At 35.9% G+C, this 22,484-nt stretch overlaps 2 protein-coding genes across 2 annotated transcripts; one reads left to right on the top strand and one right to left on the bottom strand.

Moving 5' to 3' along the window:
- Positions 1–10,973: 10,973 nt before the first annotated feature.
- On the bottom strand, positions 10,974–19,183 carry LOC114711015 (pancreatic alpha-amylase). Its single transcript, XM_028895370.2, has 10 exons — positions 19,005–19,183; positions 18,550–18,696; positions 17,610–17,798; positions 16,814–17,044; positions 15,645–15,778; positions 14,858–14,980; positions 14,666–14,765; positions 12,844–12,962; positions 12,609–12,734; positions 10,974–11,197 (listed from the first exon to the last, which is right to left on the bottom strand). The coding sequence occupies exons 1-10, from the start codon at positions 19,170–19,172 to the stop codon at positions 11,008–11,010; spliced, it is 1,527 nt and encodes a 508-aa protein (XP_028751203.1). The 5' UTR covers positions 19,173–19,183; the 3' UTR covers positions 10,974–11,007.
- Positions 19,184–21,058: 1,875 nt separating this feature from the next.
- LOC114711016 (ADP/ATP translocase 2-like) lies at positions 21,059–22,260 on the top strand. The gene has a single exon (XM_037207345.1). The coding sequence runs from the start codon at positions 21,112–21,114 to the stop codon at positions 22,006–22,008; it is 897 nt and encodes a 298-aa protein (XP_037063240.1). The 5' UTR covers positions 21,059–21,111; the 3' UTR covers positions 22,009–22,260.
- Positions 22,261–22,484: the final 224 nt, after the last annotated feature.

The raw sequence follows: 22,484 nt of genomic DNA on the forward strand, positions 1-22,484 counted from the left end.
AAAGCAGTGCTAAGAGGAAAATTCATAGCGCTAAATGCCCACATAAAGAAGTTGGAGGAATCTTACACTAGTAACTTAACAGCACACCAAAAAGCTCTAGAACAAAAAGAAGCAAAGTCTCCCAGGAGGAATAGATGCCAGGAAATAATCAAATTGAGAGCTGAAATCAATAAAATAGGAAAAACTAGAATAATAAAAAGAATCAATGAAACAAAGAGATGGTTCTTTGAGAAAATCAGAAAGATAGACAAGTCCTTATCCAAACTAACCACAAGGTAGAGAGAGAGCATTCAAAATAACAAAGTCAGAAATGAAAAGGGAGACATAACAACAGACAATGAGGAAATCCAGAGAATCATCTTGTCATATGTCAAAAACTTGTACTCCAAAAAATTGGAAAGTCTAAAAGAAATGGACAGTTTTCTGGATAGGTACCACATACCTAAGTTAAATCAAGACCAGATAAACAATTTTAAAAGGAAATAGAAGCAGTCATTGGAAGTCTCCCAGCTAAAAAAAGCCCAGGACCAGTTGGTTTCAACACAAAATTCTACCAGAATTTTAAAAAAGGGTTAATACCAATACTCTTCAAATTGTTCTACACAATAGAAACAGAAGGAACGTTACCAAACTCCTTCTGTGAGGCTACAGTGACTCTGATTCTGAAACCACACAAAGATGCAACAAAGAAAGAGAATTACAGACCAATCTCCCTTTTGAACATCGATGCAAAAATACTCAATAAAATATTAGCAAACTGACTCCAAGAACACATCAAAAAATTATCCACAATGACCAAGTAGGCTTCATGTCAAAGATGCAAGGATGTTTCAACATATGAAAATCTGTCAATGTAATCCACCATATAAACAAACTGAAAGAAAAAACACATGATCATTTCATAATTTGCTGAAAAGGCATTTAACAAAATCCAACACCCTTTCATGACAAAGATCTTGGAGAGATCAGGAATACAAGGAACATACCTAAACATAATAAAGACAATTACAGCAAGCCAACAGTCAACATCAAATTAAATGGAGAGAAACTCAAAGAGATTCCACTAAAATTAGGAATAAGACATGGCTGTCTGCTCTCCCCATATTTATTAAATATGGTACTTGGAGTTGTAGCTAGAGCAATAAGACAACAAAAGCAGATCAAAGGGATACAAATTAGAAAGGAAGTAGTCAAACTTTCACTATTTGCAGATGATATGATAGTCTACATAAGTGACCCCCAAAATTCTACCAGGGAACTCCTATAGATGATAAATATGTTTAGTAATGTGGCAGGATACAAGATTAACTCAGATAAATGGGCTAAGAAAGAAATCAGAGATAAATCCCCCTTTAAAATAGCCACAAATAATATAAAATACCTTGCAGGTAACTCTAACTAAGCAAGTGAAAGACTTGTTTGACAATAACTTTAAATCTTTGAAGAAAGAAATTGAAGAAGATATTAGAAAAATGGGAAGATCTACCATGCTCACAGATAGGTAGAACCAGCATAATAAAAATGGCAAAAAGCAATCTACAGATTCAATGCAATACCTGTCAAATTCAATACACAATTTTTCACAGACTTCAAAATAACAATATTCAATTTCATATGGAAAAGCATGAAACTAGGATAGCTAAAACAATTATGTACAATAAAGAACTTCTGGAGGAATCATCCCTGACCTCAAACCCTACTATAGAGCTATAGTAATAAAAACAGTTTAGTATTGGCATAAAAACAGTTTAGTGTTGGCATAAAAACTGACATCTGGACCAATAAAATCAAATTGAAGACCCTGACATTAACCCACACACCTATGAACACCTGATTTTTTGACAAAAAGTCAAAACTGTACAAGGGAAAAAGAAAGCATCTTCAACAAATGGTGCTGACATAACTGGATGCCAACATGTAGAAGACTGAAGTAGAACCATATCTATTGCCATGCATAAAACTTAAGTCCAAGTGGATCAAAGACATCAATATAAAACCAGTTACATTGAACTTGACAGAAGAGAAAGTAAGAAGTAGTCTTGAACACATTGTCATAGGAGAGCACTTTCAGAATATAACACCAGTAGCACTGACACTGAGAGCAACAATTAATAAATGGGACCTCCTGAAACTGAGAAGCTTCTGTAAGGCAAAGGACACAGTAAATAAAACAAAATGACAGCTTACAAAAAGGAAAAAAATTTTCACCAACCCCACAACTGACAGAGGACTGATCTCCAAAACATACAAAGAACTCAAGAAACTAGACATCAAAATAATGAACAATTCAATTTTAAAAAAATTGGCTATAGAGCTAAACAGAGAATTCTCAAAGGAAAAATTTCAAATGGCCAAAAGATGTTTAAGGAATAGCTTATCATCCTTAGTCATCAGGGAGATGCAAATCAAAATGACTTACACCTGTCAGAATGGGTTATATCAAAAACAGTGATGATGGCAGCTTATGTTGGAGAGTATGTGGAGCAAGGGGAACTCTCCTCCATTGTTGGTGGAAGTGCAAACTTATACAGCCATTTGGAAATCAGAAAATTGGGAATCAATCTTCTTTAAGACCCAGCTATACCACTCCATATACCAAAGGAATGCTCAATCATACCACAGGAACACATGCTCAACTATGTTCATAGCAGCATTATTCATAATATCCAGAACCTATAAACAAGCTAGATGCTCCTCAACTGAAGAATGGATTAAGAAAATATGGTACATATACACAATGGAGTACTACTCAGCAGAGAAAAACAATGACATCATGAATTTGCAAAAAATAAATGGAACTAGAAAATATCATCCTAAGTGAGGTAACACAGACTCAGAAGGACAAACATGGTATGTACCCATAAGTGGATACTAGATGTAATGCAAAGAATAACTAGACAACAACCCACAAATCCAGAGAAATTAGCTAACACTAAGACCAAAAGAGGGATACAAGGACTGCCCTAGGAAGGGAAAATAGATGAGATCTCCATGAATAAATTGGGGATGAGAGGTGGGCAATGAAGGTTAGGAGATACGGGATGACAACTTAAGGGAAGGGGATAATTGAACTAGAAAAGAGAGAAAGAGGGAATGAAACACGGAGCTAGGGAAGTTGCAAGGAATCTCCAAGGATGACCCCAGCTTGGGCTACTAGAAATAGTGGAGAGGGTGCCTGAACTGAACTGACTTACCCCAGTGATCAGATCAGAGAATACCCTAACTGTGATCACAGAACTTTTCTCTAATGACTGGTGGAAGCAGTTGCAGAGATCCAGAGCCAAACACCAGGCAAAGCTCCTGGAGTCAAGTAAAAGGGAGAGAGGAGGGATCCTAAGAGCAAGTGCATGAGGATCGTGATGGGGAAACCTGCAGAGACGACCAAACCAAATTTGGGAACTCATGAAAGTTGGATCAATGGCTGTGGAGCCTGGATGAGACTAGACTAGGCCCTCTCCATGGAAAGACAATAATGTATCTTGATCTGCTTGGGGGGGGGGGGTTCCTGGTGGTTGGATCAGAATCCATCCCTGGTGCATGAGTGGGCTATTTTGAGCCTACTACCTATGATGGGACACCTTGTGCAGCCTTGAGGCAGGGAGAAGGGCTTTGATTTGCCTTTACTGGATGTGCCTCCCCATGGGAGGTCCCTGCCTTCTTGTGGGTGGGGTAGGAAATGCGATGGGATGGGGAGGCTAAAGTGGCAGGAGGAGGAAAGAGGGGAATCTTTGATTGGTGTGTAAAATGAACAAAAAAGCTTTGTTAATAAAAAAAAAGTGGAAACACTAAAAAAAAAGAATATCTCAGAGCCTCATAAAGAGACCTTTAGCTGCTGTATGAGCATCACAACTTCCAAGGCATAAGACCTTCAAGTTGATAAGAATATCTTCCCTAAAAACAGCAAGGGGTAGTATGCTCAGGACTATGCAAAATGGGAGATGGAGGTCTGGAGAAAGAACTTAGCACTTAATAGCACTGATTTCTCTCCCAGAGGCTGAATATTTGATCTCCAGTACCAAAATGGTGGTTCACAACCATCTATAATTCCAGTCCTAGAGTATCTGACACCCCTTTCTAATCTCCTCAGTTATAAGGCATGGTCATTGTACATAGACTTGGATACAGACAAAAACCCATATATTTAAATAATCTCCAAGGAGTTAAAATGTGGCTACATTATAAGCAGATAATAGTTTCCCTATTAGACATTACAGGCTAAATAATAAAAGGTTCTCTGCCAGTATTAGGTTATTTCTTTTGGAGCTGTGAGTCCATGAATCTCATAGACCTCACACATTACAGGTTTCTGCCACTGCTCTTGTTCATGCTCCAGAAATTGATGTTCAGAAGGTATTCTTGGAGTACACCTACTTAAGTGATAAAACATGGAAAAAATATAGCTGGTAATTGAATGGATGTCATACCCATGAGCTAGGTTTATCAGTGTTCAAAGGTGCTATGCATGCTAGCAGAGGACAAAAGGAATTATCAAACATACCCAGCTGCGACATTCAAAAATAAATAATAACCACCTTCTCATGATACTACATAGTGGAACAAAATCATGGGAATAACCAATCACATTCTGATTGTATTTAAGTCACATTCTACAACATAAATTCCCTACCTGGCACCATTACTGGGCCAGGAACTTGTTTAAAAGAATCACAGTCTCTAGGATAACATACTATTATTGTCCTACTAAGTGGAGAAAGTATTAAATGAACTCCTAGTGATTTATCATTTTATTAATAATTTAAGACATTTATCAACCCTCATCAGGGAAGTTAATATTGGCATTAGATGGTAATTGACACATAGACTCACAAATGGTGGATTTCTGAGCAGAAGAGAATATGGAATGTTCATTCCTAAATACACTGACCTTGGACAAAGATGTCAAAACAAACCAAGAGAAAAGACAGCTTTTTAATGAATGGTACCAGGAAAACCAGATATCTACATGTAGAGGAACACAAAAGATACATATCTTACATTTATGCAAGTCAATTTCATATAAAACAAAAACCTACATATGACATTTTAGATTTTAAAAGGCTGTCAGAAGAATCAGCAATAAAATTTCAAGGTATTAACATAAGTATGAACATTTTTGTCCATTGGAAGTAGGCTGCACAACTCTGCACTTAGGTTGCTTGTGGTTTTCTTGTGGCAAAGAGAAGTTTCCTGGATGAAAGGAAAAGACTATATTTAGCTATGGGTATAAGGACAACTGGACATTATCTGTAACAATTAGTAAAATTCATATTAAAGCAATGTCATCCTACATGGGGAAAAAGTTCAAAGATCAATGGAGAGAGACAAAAGAACTGCTGAGGGCACACAGGGTAAGAGATGCTCAGCCTTTGCTGGTGGAACTGCAAACTGGTGCAACCACGATGGGATCCATGGTGGGAAATTCTCAAAGCACTGAAAATATGTCTGCTATATGACCAGCTGTGGACATTTTGAATGGTATTTCTGTTGGACGGTAATAAGGCCAACCATGGGCAAAGAGAACCTCATTATGCTAAAAAGGATCTGTAAAGCTAAAAGTACTCAACTGGATGAAGAGAAAACAGAGAGAATGTGAGACATCTACACAGCTTATAAAAGATTGAAATCCAAAACATTGAAGATATACATAAAATACCCTATTTCATTTTATTGATTTCTTGAGGCATTGTCTTACTTTGTATCAATGGTTGAGCTGGAACTTTGAGTATAATAGGCTATAAACAAATATCACAGATGTTTGTCAGCCTCTGCATCTGCTCCCAAATGATGGAATTACAAGAGTGTCCTAACAAGCTCAGCTCCAAATAATAAATGTTTTTCAACAATAGACTATGAGTGTGTAAATCCATAAATATCAGCTTCATGAATGCACTTAATGTGGCTTGTATGTATATTATTTCAGGACTGACCACTTGGTATCAGATAAGCAAAATGGGATGATCCATGAGAAAAACTAATTCTCCTCCTCTCAGCAGTCATTAGCTTCTTCTAGCAGTTTGCATGGGGGTGGAGACCCTGTGATATTTGCTCCTCCTTCTTTAGCACATCTATTCACAATTTCGACTTGGCAGTGATATGATTGAGATATCACAGATGAAGCTTCTAGGATGTCGTTTCTAGGAGACACAGTCTCATATCAGACATTCTGGTCCTCTGACTCTTAAAATCTTTCTGCCTCCTCTTTTGTGATCTTCCCTGAGCCTAAGGTACAGGACTATTTTGTAAATCTATCAAGTGGAGCTGCACATATCAACCAGTTCATCTCTGTACTTTGGCCAGTTGAGATTTCCACAACAGCATGTCTATTAAAAAGAGAAGCTTCTTCTATGGGATGTGAGATCTACACATATCTGTGTGTATAAGGATAAGTATAAGTATTTTGGAATTATCCTGGTCTAGTAGAATGGTAGTGTTATGTTCTCTAAAATTCATAGCCTCACTACCCCTGGGAGCTTGGCTAGGATTCCAGAACAAGATATAATTTTCCTCCTGTAGAGTGAGCCCCACGTTCAGTTAGGTAGTTGTTGGTTACAGCCAAGATATGAGTGACACTATTACACTGTAAGGCAATCTTGGAATTGTTGCATTGTTGTGTTTCATGGGCATCAAATCTGAGGAGGACTTCTGGTTGTTTTTATCACTTGTCAGTATGCATAGCACCTTCTGGTTCTACATAAAATAGACCTCAGAAAGGAAGTTTTCAGATGAAATACAATTCAAATATTCCAAACCCATTGTTAATATGATAATTAATAATAATAATAATAATAATAACAGAAAATGGTCCAAAATTTGTGAGTGGCAGAATAGGAGCAACTGAAGAGATAGACGAGAGTAGATATTTGAGGATGAAGAAGAAATGGGGGAAATAATTACATATGTATTCATATTTAAACATTTATTGGGTAAAATGCAATAAATATTGTGTTGTGAAAATAAGAAATAAAATAGTAAATAAATATATATTAAAAGTGTTCAATGCCTATAACTATAAGAGAACACAAATTATAAGTACCTTATGTTCTATCTCACCACTATCAGAATGGCTGTGGCCAAGAAAACAAATTACAGCAAATGTTGCACTGGATATGAAGAGAGGAGAACCCCTAATTTCCTCACCCCTGGGAGGAATTAAACAGGAACAATCACTATAGGAATCAGTGTGGAGGTTTCTCCAAACAAAAAAATCTGAACCACCACATGTGTTACCTCTAATATTTTAAGACATAAACCTACCAGACTCCATATGATACTAAAGAAAAACATTTGAACGACCAAATTCCATTTTACTTTATTCTAAAAGCCTAGGAAATATATTCAATACTAGATATCCACCAACTGAGAAAGGACTTATGAAAGTTTGTTACAAATGTACAATGGAATCACATTCAACTGTAAAAGAAAAATAAATTTGGAAGAATATCCCTGAGATTGATAGAACTATAAAATGTAATATGGAGTGAGGTATGCTAGGCTTAGATAGACAAATGTTGTATGTAATCTCTCATTATGAGAATCTTGTTTTCAATGGAGTCTATACAAAGATAAAAGAGCTAGAGAGGGGGCATTAAAAAGACTCAGAAAACGGGGCCTATGGAGTGTAGGTACAATACATGTGATATAGAAGTAAGGAAGAGTAACAAGATAGAAAGGGTGGGCTGAGTACAAGTATCAGTGTATGGTGAATTAAATGTGACTGAGGATGATTAATCAAACTACATATGGATGAAAAAGCCATCTGGAAATCCACTATGTTGTTAGCTTTTTAATTTAAAAAATAACACATAAATAGAGTTTGAAGAGAACTAATCAACTTAACTGGATAATACAGCCACAAAAAGTATCACAATATTAAACAAAGCTCTGTACCAAGCATAAATTAATCCCATATAATCACTTGGTTACTGATATCTTAAAATATTCAAAAAAGCACAGACTAGTTCAATTGGTGTTGTTTATCTATGAATGTTAGCTAGCAAGATGTTTCTGGAAAAAAAACATGATTTTTGCATAGTTCACAAAGAAATAAAACAAGAATTGAGCTTGAAATATCTTGTCTGCTAACTACTATACTTAACACTGGAATGTACTTTGCAGACTGTGGAGTAAGAGGGACCAAAGTCACCAAGAATCTTAACTTGCTTTACATACTGTGAGCTGAAGTACCAAAGTGTAAAGCAAAGTGTGCCTGGTGCACAGAAACTCTCTAAATAGAATTAACGGCTGCTCAACTGGAGGTAAATTGTGCCTGATACAGCAATCCTATCCATTTATGCAGGTGTAGTATGGTCAAAGCTCTTAGAGAAAAACCAACTATCACCAGTTTATTAAACTAATAAAATTTCTGACTGCATCCCAAATATTTGTCCTTATGTCCAGAGATCAATGTAAACTTTATCTCTCATCAAATCTGTTCCTCTTTGTGACACAGAAACCATTCCAGAACAGTGCACTCATCAAAAACAAAGCACATGTGATTGTGCAGTATAGAGCCCCAGCTGATACAGCTACAACCTAACTCTTTCATTTAAGACCAAGAACATCATGGAAGAGGGAGGGGAGAGATTGTTAGAGACAAAGACCTAGAAAGTCCACTCTAGTATTGTTTCCTATAACTGAAAGGAAAGCTGCAACCATGATGTAACAACAAAATGAATGCCAAACAACACACAGACAAGTACAGTACTAACACACAAGTCAACATGGAAGGGGAAAAGGGTGACTCAACCCAACAAACAACTATAGAAAACAAAGGAAGTGTGAGAGCATGAGAAATAATCTTGCCCACAGATCAGCATGCCAACTGGTGATAAAAACCCAAATGGTTATTCCTCAATTTGTAAATATACAAGTAGGATTATAAAAGTAAAGTGGTTTATACTTATGCATATAAGCATGTGTGTGTGTGTGTGTGTGTGTGTGTGTGTGTGTGTGTGTGTGTGTGTAAATATATATAAATTTACAAAAATTTAAGAAAAAGACTTCAGGAGTTCAAGAGGAATCCAGGGGAGAGAGCCAGTAAAAGGAATGGGAATGGGGAAGAGTCTGTATTTATAGTTTCATTAAAAAAATTTACACCATCTGGTTCAGTAGTGGAATAACTGCTACAGAGGTCACTAATGTTTGTGATTGGATTTTCAACACGATTCATAGCAGGACTTTTGACCATGGCTGTAAGTTCATGGTTATTTAATCAAAAGAACTAGGGGACAATGTACTATTCTTGTTTTGCCAAATGGGCATAGTGTCCAATTGCCTTCTAAATGTTTCTTACATATACAATGAAAGGAGAATTAGCAAAAAAAAAAAAAAAAAAAAAAGCTAGAGAGCCAGTTTTCTTCAAAAGTGTTGCCTCAGAAAGTCTACCACTCTCCAGTGGAACACCACCTCTTGAAAAAAAAAAGTGAGAAGCATGAAAAGTACTTGATCAGTGGGAAATAAAAAGTCTGACTAATATGTTTAACTCAGCTTTGGTCATTGAACCTTTGGTTTGCTGCTGGTGATAGCTAATGCTGAGAGTCATAATTCATCCAACTGCAAAAATAAGTAACAACTGAGTACTCATCCCTAAAATGAACTTCTTTATAACCATTTCCAAGCAAAATAGAAGATCAAGAAAGTGATGATTTAAGAGCCAGAGAATAGAAAGGTATACTGTGACAACTAGTCCTCTGTTCAAAATGTAACCATTGTATCCATGAACCCACAATATCAGTGTACCCAAATAAGTTTCATGGAACCCTAGGACATCAACATTCCACTTTGGATCAGACAACAGCTGATCCCAAGGCTTCATGAATGGCTTATTAGCTATTAGTCATTGATGGGGTATGTGACATCATAATCTTCAGTGGTATAACCACTAGTAATTTGTTTTTATCAATTAAATAAACTTCCATTTTCATACCTGAAGACATTGTACTTAAGTGCCAGGTGTCAACTAAAAGACTTGAACATGTGTGGACTGGACAGGGGTGCTTTAAATTGAATGGGATAGATGGGAAGTAGAAAGTGATAAGTGAATACTACGGAATTTTGATGTATCATCAACATGCATTATGTATGTCTGTGTGTGTGTCTGTGTGTATATATTGTGGAATTAGGAAAATTAATTTTTTCTTGAAATAAATATAAGAGAAATTTGAATAATGTGGTAACTAGATAAAACTGAGCAATGATGCATTTCCAAGTGGTCAACTTAATAAGTGATTAGATTGTGAGTGAATTTTTATTAAAAATAATTTTTCATGCAATACCTGAAGTACATAGTGGAAATTACATTAACGGTAAAGCAATATATTTGTCAGGATGAAATTCAGAGTTCTGAGAATTTTCTTGGAAAAAAATTATATTTCTTACAAATACATAGTAAAACGTGGATGTTGGCCGGGTAGTGGTGGCGGCGGCGGCAGTGCCGCCGGTAGCGGCACACGCCTTTAATCCCAGCACTCGGGAGGCAGAGGCAGGTGGATTTCTATGAATTCCTGGCCAGCCTGGGCTACCGAGTGAGTTCCAGGAAAGGCACGAAAAGCTACACAGAGAAACCCTGTCTCGAAAAATCCAAAAAAAAAAAAAAAAAAAAAAAAAAAAACCTAGATGTTAGATGTTGTTCTCTAATGGTTATATGTGAGTATGTGAGATTTATGATTTCTGCCTACTTAAGTTGACTGCTAATGGCTTTTAATAAAAGGAAAGAAACTCTTAAAAAATAAGGTAATTATGAGTTTGCAGCATTACTCAATAGGTAAAGGTGCTTTCCTGGGAAGCCTGATGACATAAGTGTGACCCCACAGCTCATGGGCAAAGGGAGAGAGGCAAGGCCATTGCACAGGGTTGTTCAAACATCCTATGTATATTCCATTGCTCCAACAACACACATCACATATACACACTTGATAGTAAAGAAGAGAAAATTTCAAAAATAATAAGGAATATATGAAAAAGAAACAACTCAGTTGAAGCTCACTCTATATATATTTAATTTGATTCTTACAATTTTGATTCAGCATGGATTGCAATAAATGGGTCTTCAGCAGAGTTACTAATAGAAAAGTGAGCTTTGCCATCACTGCCAACAGTGACTTTAATTCCAGTGCAATTGCCATCAATTTTGTCTCCAGAAATGACATCACAGTATGTGCCAGCAGGAAGACCAGTCTGTAAAGTTGTTGACAATGACCTGAAAAAGAAGTTTAGAATTTAATTTAAATTCAACCCAGGAAAGTGCAGGAAGGATCTGTTGTCTATAAAATAATAAATGTCTCAAATATGTGCTATAGAACACTGAGGACTCAGAGCCTCAGTAAGAAAAACAAATACCAAGACTGGAGGGGGGAGGGGAGGAGAATTCTCCACACCAAAGGCATTATTAAGAACGTCTATTAGTTTCATGGGCTGTGGTGACTGCTACCAGACACAGAAAGCTAGAGAACCCAGTGAAGGTCAGCAGTAAAGGCCTCCTGTGAGGACCATCATTTTTTCAGGTCCAAGCTCTGCTGGATTTAAACTTACAACTTAAAAAAAAATATTTGTAAGATCATTTTTTTTCCAAAAATGATTAGATTACATGAAGCTGCAAAGAACTTTTTCTAGAATTAAACATTATCTAGCATTTCTATGGATACATACACGTTGGTAGTGTAGGAAACTGTCTGTAAAGGTAATTCTGTTGTTCTTAAACAACCAGCCCTGTGTTCTTTCAAAAAAAAATTATGTACTTTAATTATTTTGTTGCCAGCTAATAAAATACTATTTATGAAAAAATATTTTCAACCTGATAGGAAGCTGATTTTGTGTTGAGACAATTCACTGGCTCCCAAAGAGATTCTCTGAGCAAGAATTATTTTGTGTGTTTGTTTGGTTGGTTTGCTTTGTGTTTTGAGACACAGGGTCTCTCTACACAGCCTTGACCTTCCTAGAACTCGCTATGCAGACCAAGCTTGCCTCAAACTCACAGCAGTATGTGTGCCTCTGCCTGCAAAGTGGTGGCATTAAAGACTTTTGCCTCCACACTGGTATCTCAGCTAGAGATCTACAGATGAGAGAACCATAAAATAAGACTCAGGGGAAAGAACCCCAGTGAAAGGACAATAATAAAATCTTAAAGGCAAAACTAAGCTGCTTCTTGAAGATGCGCATAGACCAGATGCAAGTATATATATTTTTTTAAATATTTAAACAAAGAGATGGAACACTGAAGGCTGAATATAAGTATAAAGGATTAAAAAATAAGTGTTATTGAAAGGTAGTGGGAAATACTCCAGTACTAATATGGTACATTATTTAATGACATTAAGAATTATATTTACTATTTATATGCTTTGTGAAATGTGTCAAAAAGAGCTTGCAAATATGAATGTATGCTACTGCCATTGTAAGCTATGGTAAAAGATTTCAAAACCAAGGTTTTATTAAAATGAAAGAAAATATGTAAGCAAATATTTTTTCTTCTGTGCCCTGAACATTCTTGTGGCATAAATTCATTATCTAAAAGCTCTTTCACATATGGAAAATATAAATGAATAGGGAAAGAAAAGAAGAATCTAAGAGTATAAGAGTATACAATCCTACTTTAATTGACATCCACTTACCAGTCGTCATTGTTAAAGACAATGAATCCTCTGTTCCCTCTGCCAAAAGCCACTTGGTTGCTGCCATTATCCCACCAGTTTGAGAAAGGCTGACCATTGACAACGTTTCTGAAGGCAACCATGTTCCTAAAAGCACAATATCATGTGAAATGCTGGTGCCCTTAAACTTCAACATTTAAAACATGAAGTCAAACAACTTTCTAATTAGACAAGATCTGCAAGGGACACTCCCAACCTTATTTGACGCCATCGATGTTCACAGACCCAGTCATTGCCACAAGTGGTGTCTGGATTAATGGTCACTTCTTTGGTTACTCCGTTGTTATTGGGTGGTCCAATCCAGTCATTCACATCCTAAATTATTGAAAGTGTGAGATCAATTGAATGTTTATATCTACCTGTTTCTTTCTACTATACATAAACCAAACCCAAACCTATTGCGTTAATGCTGTCTCTGCAAAGCATAATTTTAATCAAAGTCCTGTGTTACAGACCTTCACTGAGTCCTTAATGTCCATGAAAATTCAGGTTCTCTACTACTCAATTCAAAACACCAGTAACAAATTTTAAACATCTCATTTTCTATCAATTCAGTAGCTGCTCAATAGCACTAAAGGATCTTCAATGCCACCTAACACCAACAAAATTAGAACCAGGAACACTAGCAGTAGAGAACAGGCTCCAGGAACTACTTGAAAAAAATCTTCATCCTAACATGAATGTGTCTCAGTTTATCCATAAAACAGGACACAGTTCCTATCTATAATAATAATTAAAAAGCATCTGTGAAAATGCTTTTAATATAACTATTCCTAAGTTAATATTAGTTGATTTCTTAGTACTTGCTGGTAATATGTGCTTATAAAATAGCCTAACTTTCCTTATTAAGCTTAACAAAATAAATGCACCTTTGATGATGTCTAAAAGTTAAGTACATTTTTGAAAAAAAAGGCTCATTCTAAGCATGAAAGCTCTTCAGGAACAGATCAAACTTCAATAAAAACAGAAGGAAACTCATTTTGAAAAGAAAATAGAAAAAAAAAGTTTGTCAGACATGTAAAGAAGAAACATTTCTATTTGGTATTTGATGTTGCTCTATGATTCTAGATTTTTGCATTGAAACAGAAAACTTCACATAATCTACTAGATATCCTATGGATTCTTCTTAGATTAATTTTGAAATTGTTTAAACTTATGCACCAAACCAACAGCACATATTGTTTAAAATATATAGTGCTGTGGGATGTTCTGTATTTCAAATTGCTCTGATTGGTCAATAAATAAAACACTGATTGACTAGTGGCCAGGCAGGAAGTAGGGGGGACAAGGAGAGAGGAGAATTCTGGGAAGTGGAAGGCTGAGTGAGGAAGACAATGCCAGCCACCACCATGACAAGCAGCATGTGAAGACGCCAGTAAACCACAAGCCATGTGGCAAGGTATAGATTTATAGAAATGGATTAATTTAAGATGTAAGAACTAGATAGTTAGAAGCCTGAGCCATTAGGCCAAACAGTTTAAATAATATGAGCGTCTGTGTCTTTATTTTATAAGTGGGCTGTCGGAAGGCTGTGGTTTGGCAGGACCCGGAGAGAAAACTCTCCAGCTACAATATTGTTTATAAACATATTATGATTAAACAGATATTGTTTATAGCTTCACCAGCAAATCACTGGGCTGTAATTCTCATAAATTCCTATCAATTGTATTCCTTAATTACACTCAAATTAGTTATCTTTTTGTTCCACAGGAAAAAATTAAAAGCATTTAATATGCTAATTTGAATATATAATTTGAAATTCTATTCAGTGTTAACAGGTATAATCCCATGTTAACTTTATGGGGCTTTTCAGTGCTAACTATTTTCATTCTGTACCTTTCTCTTTTTTAAACTATTGCTTTTACTATCAGGTACTTTTTCAATGTCCTTACTTTATAAAAACTTAGTGCATAGACACATAATACTAAGTATCATATGCTATAACTTCATGTGAAATTAAAACAGAGCTCTTTTCTTTTCCAGATTAAAATGTGCTTTTTAACAACTCCAAGACTTACTTGTCCATTCTGGAAGTTTCTTGCCCAACGGTAACTTGACATTACTCGTGTGAATCCATAAGGATGAGCCAACATAAATCCAACAGCCATTTTATACATTCTGAAAGTTTCAAAAGGGTATTAAAGCAGAAGTATATAATATAAAACTGACGTTAATGACAGGTTACACAACAGCAAAGAGTGTTCTCCCACCTGGCATCCCAGAATGTCAGGATGGATGCTCCGCCAGCACCATGTCCTCGCTGATTATCATGGTTGTCCACAAAGACAAGGGCTCTGTCGGAAGGCACAAAACCCCAACCTTCTCCCCAGTTCCTAAAAGTAAAAGAGTGTATTATTACTTCACAAAGCTTAGAGTAACTTTATATATGGTACCTTCAGTTATCTAAACAAAGAATTCTATCATACATTTACATATGCACAAATATATAAATAATATAATTTTCTATGATAATATACATCCTCATTAGGTCTTACAATATAATATTTTTGGTCTTAAAATGTTTTCTTTACATTTTTATTGCACTGTAATTTTATGGACTTGAGAAGTAAAACATTCATTTTACATTATATAGAATGGAAATCAACTATGCTGTCATAATATAAACATTCAATATTTACAATTAATTATTGGATATAACATATATGAATTTCATACTTGACCACATTATAAGTATCATTTCTTAATATAACTATTCTTATAATAATAATCTAACCTTAATAGACCATAGGTAAACATTCCTGGAATCTAATGGACTTATCAAAAACAGACAAAAATCACTAAGTGATATTTGAGATTTCCAGGGTTACCTGGTGATTGACATCCCAAATGGAAAGTATAGTTAGTTGTGGTTTAGAAACAGTAAGCCTGATAATCAACAGTTGCATAGTTATTTAAATGAGAATAGTGGAAGATACAACTTATTGTTGTCACATGGTAAGAGATCTATGATGAAATGAAGAAATGGTGTATATTTACTTTAAATAGGACATCTTCTCTCCATTCCACTTGCGGATGACTGTGCCAAGTTTTGCTCCATACTTGAATTCTGTCACACGGCCATTTCCAAAGTACTCACTACCTTTAATTGCCTCACCACCCAGATCAATGACCTAGTAAATACAATGGGTCAACTGTAATTTTTAATATAAATTTGAAGCATGTTATTTAAATATATTGTCATTTAGAAATCCTTATCATATATTTGTTATTTGAAATGTTCCTAATGAGTTTTATATACCACGATTCTGATTAATTTATAAACTGTCTGTCACTCTGTTGAAAGAAACCAAATTACAGGGTCAGTTCTTATCCTCCAGGATGGCTGACAGAGGGGAAAATTCATTAGTCCACACTATTATAACAGTTGTTGTCAAGTTAGAAACAGAAGTTCATGTAAGTTCATCATTGTTTCCAAGGAAAAAGAGGTACAAAGGCATTATCTCCAGGACATTTCAAAAGACGTTATTATTGAACAGAAAGCTTAATGAATTTGTCTAAATGCTTACAAACCTGATAACATGAGAAAAATCTCAAACTCAGAAACATTGGCTTGAGACAACAACCATTATGATTGCTCTTTTATAATGGTGTCTGGGGATTTAGAGAATGAATTAATGAAGTTTGCACTAACTTGTAACCTGTTGCAGTAATGAATTAAGTGTGCTACTTCTGAATACCAGCAACCCTATTATTAAATACTCAAATACTACAGTCTATAATTGAGATATTAACCTATATTCTGTATTATATGCTTAGTGAAATTTCCTATCTACTATCTGGTTTGCACCATGATGACATTTAAAGAAAAGCACTCAAGGCCTCAACACTACACACAGAACTATTGAAAGAAATATTGGCAACTGAGGAATCCGGAAATGGGAAAGGTGGTCTTCCCTGGGGAAAAAAACATACCAATTGGTTGTCTAGTACCAACATATAAGTCAGTTATATTTAAGAATATATGTGCATTGATAGATTGTGTGTGTGTGTCTGTACAATAACAATAAGACAAAAGAAGATGCAATGAACTTGAAGGGGCATATGGAGGGGTATATGGAAGGGTTTGGAGGGAGGGAAGGAAGAGAGAAGAATTGTAATTAAATTACAGTCTTAAAGTTCAAAAAAGAATATGTATATTGTTTTACCTCTTGAAAAATAAAAGGTCGGCTTCCTTGAGAGAACCACTGTGTATTGAGGTTATGCAGTTTGTCCAAAATAGCCTTTATGTCTCCAGGCCACATGTGCTTAGCAGCATCAAGTCTGAAACCTGCTACACCCATGTCAATGAGACGGTTCATATAATTAGCCACTGTGGTACGAACATAATCTTTCTCAAGTGCAAGATCCAAAAGGCCAGACAGACGACAATTTCTGACCTATTGAAACAAAGATAATTGATTTATGAAAAGTTGTGTCTGGTCTAAGAATTCATTTCATCATTCAGTTACTCACCCATTGACAAGTAGATATTTTCCTACTGCCTTTACTTAGAACATGGGTAGTCATGGTGTTTTAATTTGGACACAGACTTTAAAATATTTTCTCTTATATATATAGAAAATACAGATTAAATTGGAGAGAATTTTAGATGGCATTTCTCTCTCTCTCTCTCTACAAATATGAAAATATATTGATTTTTTTATTTCTAATAATTTTAATATGATAATATTTATATAATTTATAAAAATGCTTTTAAATATTTCATACAAAGTCACTCAAGAGAATGTCTCAATTTTATCATTGATTTTAGTATATATCTAAAAAAATAATGCAACAAAAATCTAAGAACAATTTTTCATTTCTATTTTTTCAAGCGTTCTGTCTTAGTAACCTGTTTTCCTATGGAATCTGAAGGATTTGTCCAATGGTCACAAATAAATGCCTTGTATGCACCTAGATAGATAGATGCTTCTTTATTCTGATCAAAATTTCTCTCATTACCTGATTAGCATCATTGTAGTTATAAATTTCTCCATCACATTTACCATCATTAAAATCCCAAGCCGAGTATGGAACTGATGGAAAGTCCCTGTTATTAGCATTGTAGTAACTTCCACAGGTACTGCTTGTTCCTGCACCACCGCCTGCACCACACATGTGATTAATAACAGCATCCACATAAATACGGACCTGGAGAAGAAAAGCACATAGTTCAGCTAGACTCTGGAACCTAAAGTTTCAATGGAAAACTCATAACCTGCTAGCAAATCTCCAAACTACATCTTCTGATGCTTTATAGATTCATTTTAGAAAAGTGAGTCAAGTGGGAAAGGTAACTAATGTGAAATAAGATCAACAATAATCCTAAAATTTGAAGAGAATAGAGAACTTTGAAGTGGAGATAAACAGAAACTACCATAACTACAAAAAAAAGATCAATTTTTGAGGAAGAAAAACTCAGTATAAAAATGAGAGTGTCATGTTTGAAATTTTGCAGGATCTTGAGAAGAACCTAGCTTACAATATCTACCACTATGTCTGTAGGCCAGAAGGTAGAATGATGTCTCTTCATTATAGGAGAAATAGATATTTTCCATTAAAAACAATGATGGGGAAGAAAACCCAACAATTGTGGGGACAAAGAGGAATCATATAAGATGACTTTATCCTCACATCTGGGCCAACGCCTAACAGAAATATGTTAAGTAGTGTTTGTAGCTATTAATTTTAAAAGTTTGCTTATGAGTACTATTCTTTCAAATTCAACAAGTTTTTATTCAAGAATTTAAAAGGTGACAATAAGAAAGAAGTACATTTTCAATAAAGATAAAATTTAATGTAAAATTTTAGGAATAAAAATCCTATTCAAACAAAAAGAACTGGAAACAAAGAGAAATGTTTTTATATATAATAATTTTAAAGAAAAGGTGACATCACTTACACCAACGTTGTTGCACCTTGTCACCATGTCTCTGAATTCATCTTCATTTCCAGACCTTGTGCATAGTTTGTAGCTAATTGGTTGGTACCTTTCCCACCAAGGCCTTGATGGGTTATAAACTACAATATTTTCATTGGGTGGAGAAACCTACAAAGAGAACAATAATAATCAGTACCAGATTACAGCTAACTTTACATAATAAATCTTGTAGAAACCTATCAGTGATCTGACATTTCTTCTTGATTAACAACTGCCTGAAAATGTGGAAAGACACTAAAGAAGTCCCACTTACATCCTACAACAAAGTATGAAGAAGCTATACCCACCCAACTTCTTCCTTCCACAGGAAAAGTTAGGTGTGAAATGAAGCTGTCTCCAGACTCACTAGGCTTGGTTAAAATACTGTTTTATGTGAGGACAGTAAACTCTGCATTTACATTGTGATTAAGTCTTACCTGCACCCCTCCGAATCCCTTAGGAGCTAAGTATCGCTCACATTCCTTGGCAATATCAACCCAGCGCCACTCAAACAGGTGGACAATAGCAGTCCGCCCATACTGAGTTTGTGGGTCATATTGAGCCCAGCAGAACCCAATGAGGGAAATGAGCAGAAAGAACTTCATTTTACTTTGAAGTTGTCATTGTTCTTTCTAGTGCCTATTTATATGCTGTAAAAGGTACATTTTGTGAAGTAAATGATCATGAATAAATATTTAGAGTACAAGCTATAATCTGAAAGAGATTAGCAGCAATGATGTGTACAGCTGAAGAATCTTCAGAAACTCCCATGGAGAATAAACTTAAAGTCTTTTAAGATTACATATTATTTGATTATGGTACTATAACCTACTTGTTATGTCCTCCACATTACAGCTGAAATAAAATATATCTAGGATTTTCCATCTTTAAATCTTAGTATTGATGCATTACAAATAAACATGGGATCACCAATCAGCTTTTGGCCCCTAATTAGATTTTTGTCATTTCAACATTTTCATTTTATTTTAAGAAACTGCAACTTGTGATCTCATGCACTGGCTACCTCAGTACTAGGGAGTAAGAGTTTTGTGTAAGTCAGCAGAATAAAGAGTGCCCTCAAAATAAATAAATAAATAAATAAATAAATAAATAAATGATAGATAGATAGATAGATAGATAGATAGATAGATAGATAGATTTGAATGAGAAAAAGTAGAAAAAGGGGAGTCATGGCAAAGTAAGGCTTACAGATGAAAAGACTTTAGAATACTGGAGAAATATTAATAGCAACAGAAATGCATGTATGAAAGGGGGAAGATGAAATCAGATGAGGTCATTGAGTTAGGCTAGGTCACAGACTTTTAAAACAGGAAGAAAGAACCATTGAGACTCCATAAGAAGTAGACAATGCTAGAACAGCAATAACGTGTTCTATGCTTAGTAAATGGCTATGGTAGAGAAACTCTTCAGTTTCAAGTTCCAGGTATTGACCAAGATGTTGAAATGAGTAATGCCCTCATTTTACATGAACACTAAATCAGAAATTGTATAATACACTAAATTCTAATCCTTAAAAAAATAGAAAATTTTTGGAAAGGCTCAACAACTTTTTGGCTATGTGGTTTTATTTTTACATGTATTTATTTTATTTGAGAATCCAATACTTGGATACTATATTTACATTATTTTAAGCCTACTTCTCTCTCCTCCTACTCCTCCTTGTCCCATGCTCCATCTTTCTAATTCATGAGTTCTTCTTCCTTAATTATTGCATGTATGTGTATGTATATATAAACATAACCTGTTGAGTCCATTTAGTGATGCTTATATGTATATGTATTTAGGGATGACCACTTAGCATTTGAAAAATTTTCAGAAAGCTTATACAGTGAGTATCCCATTTCTCCCTCTCTTAGCAGCCATTCATTAAATGTAGTTCCTCACCTACAAGTGAGTTCTTATGATATTCCAGCCAGAAATTAATTTGATCATTTTGGAAGAGCATTTGATTGCTTTGAAGGCAGACAATAGAGAAACAGTGTAGAAAGGAAACTTGCACATTAGTAAAGCAAGCAGTACGAAGTTCTATGGTAAGGACAGAAATTATGAGAATGCAGATTGTTAAAATGAGGTCTGCTCAAAGAATGATGTGTCCCAGGGCCAGACCTATTTGGAGTTTCCTTCTACTAAGTCTATGGGATGAACTTTTAACTTGTTGTGCTCAATACAATTTCAGTCAATGGAAAGTAAGTAGAACTTCCATCAGGATTTTTCTGGTAGGGAGATTTATTGCTTGAATCTGTGAAACTTTATACCATGAGCATAACTTAAACATGACAACATAAAATGATCCAGTTTTCCCTCTTCATACTGAATAATTGAGTTGGTTGACCAGTTGTCTGCAGTTGTGTGACACATGTCCAGGCTATTTCCGTCGAAGTGCAGCCTGCTACACTCATGGATTTATGATACATCATTTTTTATTCATCAAAAACTAAATAATGTGCCCAGAGCCCAGGAATCAAAGCCGGTTGTCAACCCAGTCCTGTCCCGCAGTCCTCTGCCTTTTCTTTTTCTTTCAACATGACAGATGCCGCTGTATCCTTTGCCAAGGACTTCTTGGCAGGTGGAGTGGCCGTGGCCATCTCCAAGACGGCGGTAGCGCCCATCGAATGGGTCAAGCTGCTGCTGCAGGTGCAGCATGCCAGCAAGCAAATCACAGCAGATAAGCAATACAAGGGCATTATAGACTGCGTGGTTCGTATCCCCAAGGAACAGGGAGTCCTGTCCTTCTGGCGTGGAAACCTGGCCAATGTCATCAGATACTTCCCCACCCAGGCTCTCAACTTTGCCTTCAAAGATAAATACAAGCAGATCTTTTTGGGTGGTGTGGACAAGAGGACCCAGTTTTGGCTCTACTTTGCTGGGAACCTGGCTTCAGGTGGTGCCGCTGGGGCCACATCTTTGTGCTTTGTGTACCCTCTTGATTTTGCCGGTACCCGTCTAGCAGCTGATGTGGGCAAAGCTGGAGCTGAAAGGGAATTCAAAGGCCTTGGTAACTGCCTGGTTAAGATCTACAAATCTGATGGGATTAGGGGCCTGTACCAAGGCTTTAATGTGTCAGTACAGGGCATTATTATCTACCGAGCTGCGTACTTTGGCATCTATGACACTGCAAAGGGAATGCTTCCGGATCCCAAGAATACTCACATCTTCATCAGCTGGATGATTGCACAGTCTGTCACTGCTGTTACTGGCCTGACTTCCTATCCCTTTGACACGGTTTGCCGTCATATGATGATGCAGTCGGGACACAAAGGAACTGATATCATGTATACAGGCACGATTGACTGCTGGAGGAAGATCGCTCATGATGAAGGAAGCAAGGCTTTCTTCAAGGGTGCATGGTCCAATGTTCTCAGGGGAATGGGTGGTGCCTTTGTGCTTGTCTTGTATGATGAGATCAAGAAGTACACATAATTATGTCTTAGGTGTTCTCCTGGGAACAGGCATGTTGTATAATACACCGTATCTTGAACATTCTGGACAGATTCCCTGGGCTTGTCTGTTTTATCAATGGCAACTATTTACCAGTTGAAAAGTGGGAAGCAATAATATTCATCTGACCAGTTTTCTCTTAAAGCCATTTCCATAATGACAATAATGATGGGACTCAATTATATTTTTTATTTCAGTCACTCCTGATAATAAAAATTGAAGAAATAAAAAATATCTAAAGACAAAAAAAACCTAAATAATGTACAGAGAGTGGGAAAAAAAGGTAGATGGGGTTAAAAATAGAATGGGATGATAAGGTGTTAGGTTCTACATGTGAATGGTAAAGTGTCCCTAAAATAGGCTCATGTGTTTGGACACTTGGTCTCAAGCTGATGGTGCCATTTAGAAAGACAGAACATTTCAAAGGGGAATCCTTGCCTGCTGATCTTTGTATCCTG

This window comes from Peromyscus leucopus, chromosome 6, assembly GCF_004664715.2.
Source record: "Peromyscus leucopus breed LL Stock chromosome 6, UCI_PerLeu_2.1, whole genome shotgun sequence".
Classification (NCBI taxonomy): domain Eukaryota; kingdom Metazoa; phylum Chordata; class Mammalia; order Rodentia; family Cricetidae; genus Peromyscus; species Peromyscus leucopus.